We start from the raw sequence: 3,519 nt of genomic DNA on the forward strand, positions 1-3,519 counted from the left end.
ATCGGGACATGCGGTGATCAGACTGCTACATTAGTATGCTGCGCTTGTGCGAATGTGGGTGTTAAATGTGTACTAACAAGCATTTGGAGATTCACAAATTGTGTGCTTGCACGCACAGTGTGGTATTGTGATAACGCTGTTTCTTATTTATATGTCGAGAAGTGCTTTTGACCAGAAAAGCCTTGAGCTACTGAGAAAGGTCAACCTGTATGTGCCAAACAATACAACACACCTATGAAATATAACCCTCTACTTGTTGACCCCATTAAAATGTACAATAAGTTTATCACTACCTCGCAAGAGCCGCATGACCTGAATGCTGCTCCGGCAGAAAGGTATAACAGCAGCATAACATTAGCAATGCAAGGGAATACATAACAGCATGACAGGTTTACAAGTTCCTTTGAGTTGCGCGAGCACAAAAGGATATGCGGGGAGGGAGGGGGCAAAAGATATAGGACAGATTGTTTCTTGTGCTTACAGCTTGTCCCGGCATCTCTTTCCTTATGTCTTTAGGCTAACTTAGGTGGTACCTCTTTGCTGCACATCACGAGGAAATGAAAAGGTAACCTTAGCCGATTTCTAAAGATGACTGCAGGCACGTGGGAGACCTGAATGGATATACACAGAAAGCCTCTTAACTTTTACATTACCCCTCCAAACCAACTGCGCAGCTACACTACCCGTTTTAATACTTTGTCCTTGGACAATTATAGCCAGCAGCACAGGGTTAATTGAACTGAAAAGGTTATTCAGTTGAGTTTAACTGAAGCGCCGAGCTACAGAGTGGTGGATGGGGGCTGGAACAATAACGTATCAGAATTCTAAGACCAGGAGGACTGGATTCTTTTCTGCAAACCCCCTCACACCGATTTTTAATCTCCCACTTTATTCAATTCTTTCAGGAGCTTATGACAAAGGATTTAAATTTACCACCTACTTTCATGCGTTGTCTGTAGACTCAACATGAGGCCAGTCTAAACAAAATGTGCTTACGCAAGGCTGCATTAAAACCAATTAATCTGGAGAATTTTAATCTAGCTGTGAACAAAAGTACACAACTAAAAATCACATTTAATGCTGCAGGTTAAACACCAAATATTTGCCCATTAATAAAAAAAGCCCCTGGTTTTTCAGTGGAAGCCCATTATTGCCAGGAAATAACCCGTTTAGTAAGTTTCATATTTTATAATTTATTAGCTAACTGGAATCACTGTTAACTCTTTTAAACAATGCGCATACATGTATGGAAGCTGTGCAAGAAACATGGACAAGGATATTCTCATTTTAGGAGACTTTATTTACAAAGAAAATTAGGTGATTCCCATTCTTCAGCATCGATAGATAGAACTCTGATGGATAAATATGTTCCAGCTGCCAACCTGCGGGAAAGAACAAGAAAATCGGGGAAGTAAGCGATAAGATGACTTGCATACGCCAGGTTGTCAGAAAAGCAATTTCTGAGTAAACACCAGTGACGAGAAAATGTGACAACAACAATTCTGACCCGCTCCCACCTGATACAAATCGATGTCTGCAATAAACTGTCACATTAACTCACTGAAGTGCGAGCTTATCTGCACAACATAGCAGCAATATGAACCCATATGACATTTGTTACTGTCACTCTCAGACATACAGGTAATTTATTTAAGATATGCCACAGTGGAAAAAGGCTAAAGAGGTGCAGTGAAGGACTGCGATCATCTGAGGTCACTATACAAACCGATGTCGAGAAAAATGCCACCCATCATCCTGACATTTTAACGAAAAGCAGACGGGGCTTGATAAAAACGGCAGGTGTAATTACCTTGAAGGCTGAGTTACAACACTGGGCCATTTTACTTCTTCAGGATCTGATGTCTGACGACAAGAAAGGGGAATGCAAAGCCACTGCCGAAGAAAAGCACCATCATGCCCAGCAGACGCCACTTGTTGTCCACAGAAAATGGCAGGTTCTGTAAAAAGACAAGACCATTACAATGTAGGCAACTGCTTAGAAAATGGAACATAGTTCACTGAACCACAATTACTGCACCTGTGAATGATCAGAATTATAGACAAGACAAATAGAGTGCCATAGTGCACCTTAATATCAGAAAGAAGCTACAGTTGGCCCTGATCTGTAATAAGTCTGTGTGTAAATAAAAAATGCAATAAAGCTCCCAGAGCAATGTTTTCTTTAATAGCCAAGACTAACATGCATTACAATATATATATTCCTTACAATAAATATGTATATGTACACTTGGAAAACTGGAATTTCTTGGTCATTTGCACTTTGTAAATCACCAGAAATTTTGATAGATGCTTACTAGTATACAGGGTGAACTCTTAGTTAAGCGCACCTCTCTTCCTCCCTCACTGCTCTGACCTTAGCAGGAGGCGGAAGCACAGTTTGTACGGGAATTAAGATTCCTGCTATGCGAATAGATCCGCAATTTAGTGTTTACGAGACTTTTAAGCCTCTCAATATACATTTCAGATTGGAAAATTTGTTTAACTTTGAAACCAAAGTAGGTAGGTTACATAGCAAGCTAAGCTAAAAGCCTTTACCGGTGTCGCCACAAACCGACTAGCATGGCTAATGCTAGCCAACAGTTCGTAGTCCCTGTCATCAATTCTGTCTTTGCTGCCACAAGTTTATATAATCTGTTACCAGAAACTGAAGGTAACGTAGATGTAGAATATAAAATAACCAAAGCCCGGCTATTTTGGCTCGATATACAATCACGCTCTTGTCAACTGACAGGCATGACCTCCATGTACCGCTAGCTAACGTCAAGGCTGTACGTACACACAAGGCCTCATCACAAAATACCACCATTATGGTAAAACTGCTGCTGTCAGGAAGTGGTCTCACCTTGCCTGGTCCTTCAGCATAGTGTGAAGAACGAACAGCAGACGTTGCGAATCGCCTCACAGCTTGTCCGAGCATTGTGGAAGTCTCTCCTCTGATTCAGTACACTGTTAAAGAGTGCGACCTTCTTGTTTCAGATGTGAGCTGTAGAGCGGCGCAAAGAATTGTGGGAAAAGACTCTAATGTGTATGGGAAATGTAGTTCAATTGTATCCGAAGCGACTACAGGTTTTTTTGTTTTTTGTTTTTTTCCCATAATGATTATAATCCATTAGGTATAAAAAGCAAGCAAGCAAGAGAAATATAAAAAAAAAGTTGTTTAGGCTATATTTGTCTTTGAGATCTTTCATCACAGGGAGAAAAAACGTTTCACACTATGCTGTCTCATCCACAGACAGACAACAACATCGATTTGCGGTTTTTCAGTTATCATGGGATTTCAAATGTGAAGGAACCCATTCCTCTCAGAACGGTATACATTAACTAAAGTGGAGATATAATGGGTAAGGGTGGTTATGCTGCTCACGTCGTTTAGCATGTGTGATTGACACTGTTTCAGAGTCAGTTATTAAAAACAATCCATGTGTAGGTAAGGCAGCAGATGTCACTTTCTTTATTTAAAAGTATGGAGAGATAGTGATCTGGGGATTAAATTAACTT

General features: G+C 40.5%; 1 protein-coding gene across 1 annotated transcript; it reads right to left on the bottom strand.

The window, feature by feature from the left end:
- Window positions 1–1,279: 1,279 nt before the first annotated feature.
- On the bottom strand, window positions 1,280–3,032 carry cox7c (cytochrome c oxidase subunit 7C). The gene is made up of 3 exons (XM_006784124.1): window positions 2,864–3,032; window positions 1,811–1,958; window positions 1,280–1,382 (listed from the first exon to the last, which is right to left on the bottom strand). The coding sequence occupies exons 1-2, from the start codon at window positions 2,936–2,938 to the stop codon at window positions 1,842–1,844; spliced, it is 192 nt and encodes a 63-aa protein (XP_006784187.1). The 5' UTR covers window positions 2,939–3,032; the 3' UTR covers window positions 1,280–1,382; window positions 1,811–1,841.
- Between the last annotated feature and the right edge of the window lie 487 nt (window positions 3,033–3,519).

This window comes from Neolamprologus brichardi, chromosome 12 (assembly GCF_056152115.1).
Source record: "Neolamprologus brichardi isolate AB-2024 chromosome 12, ASM5615211v1, whole genome shotgun sequence".
In the NCBI taxonomy this organism is placed as follows: Eukaryota; Metazoa; Chordata; class Actinopteri; order Cichliformes; family Cichlidae; genus Neolamprologus; species Neolamprologus brichardi.

Excerpts from the sequence above, each read along its gene's own strand:
- cox7c (XM_006784124.1), bottom strand. The coding sequence starts at position 2,938 with ATGCTCGGACAAGCTGTGAGGCGATTCGCAACGTCTGCTGTTCGTTCT. Across the intron at positions 1,959-2,863 it reads ATGCTGAAGGACCAGGCAAG|AACCTGCCATTTTCTGTGGA; the intron begins GTGAGACCACTT and ends GTCTTTTTACAG.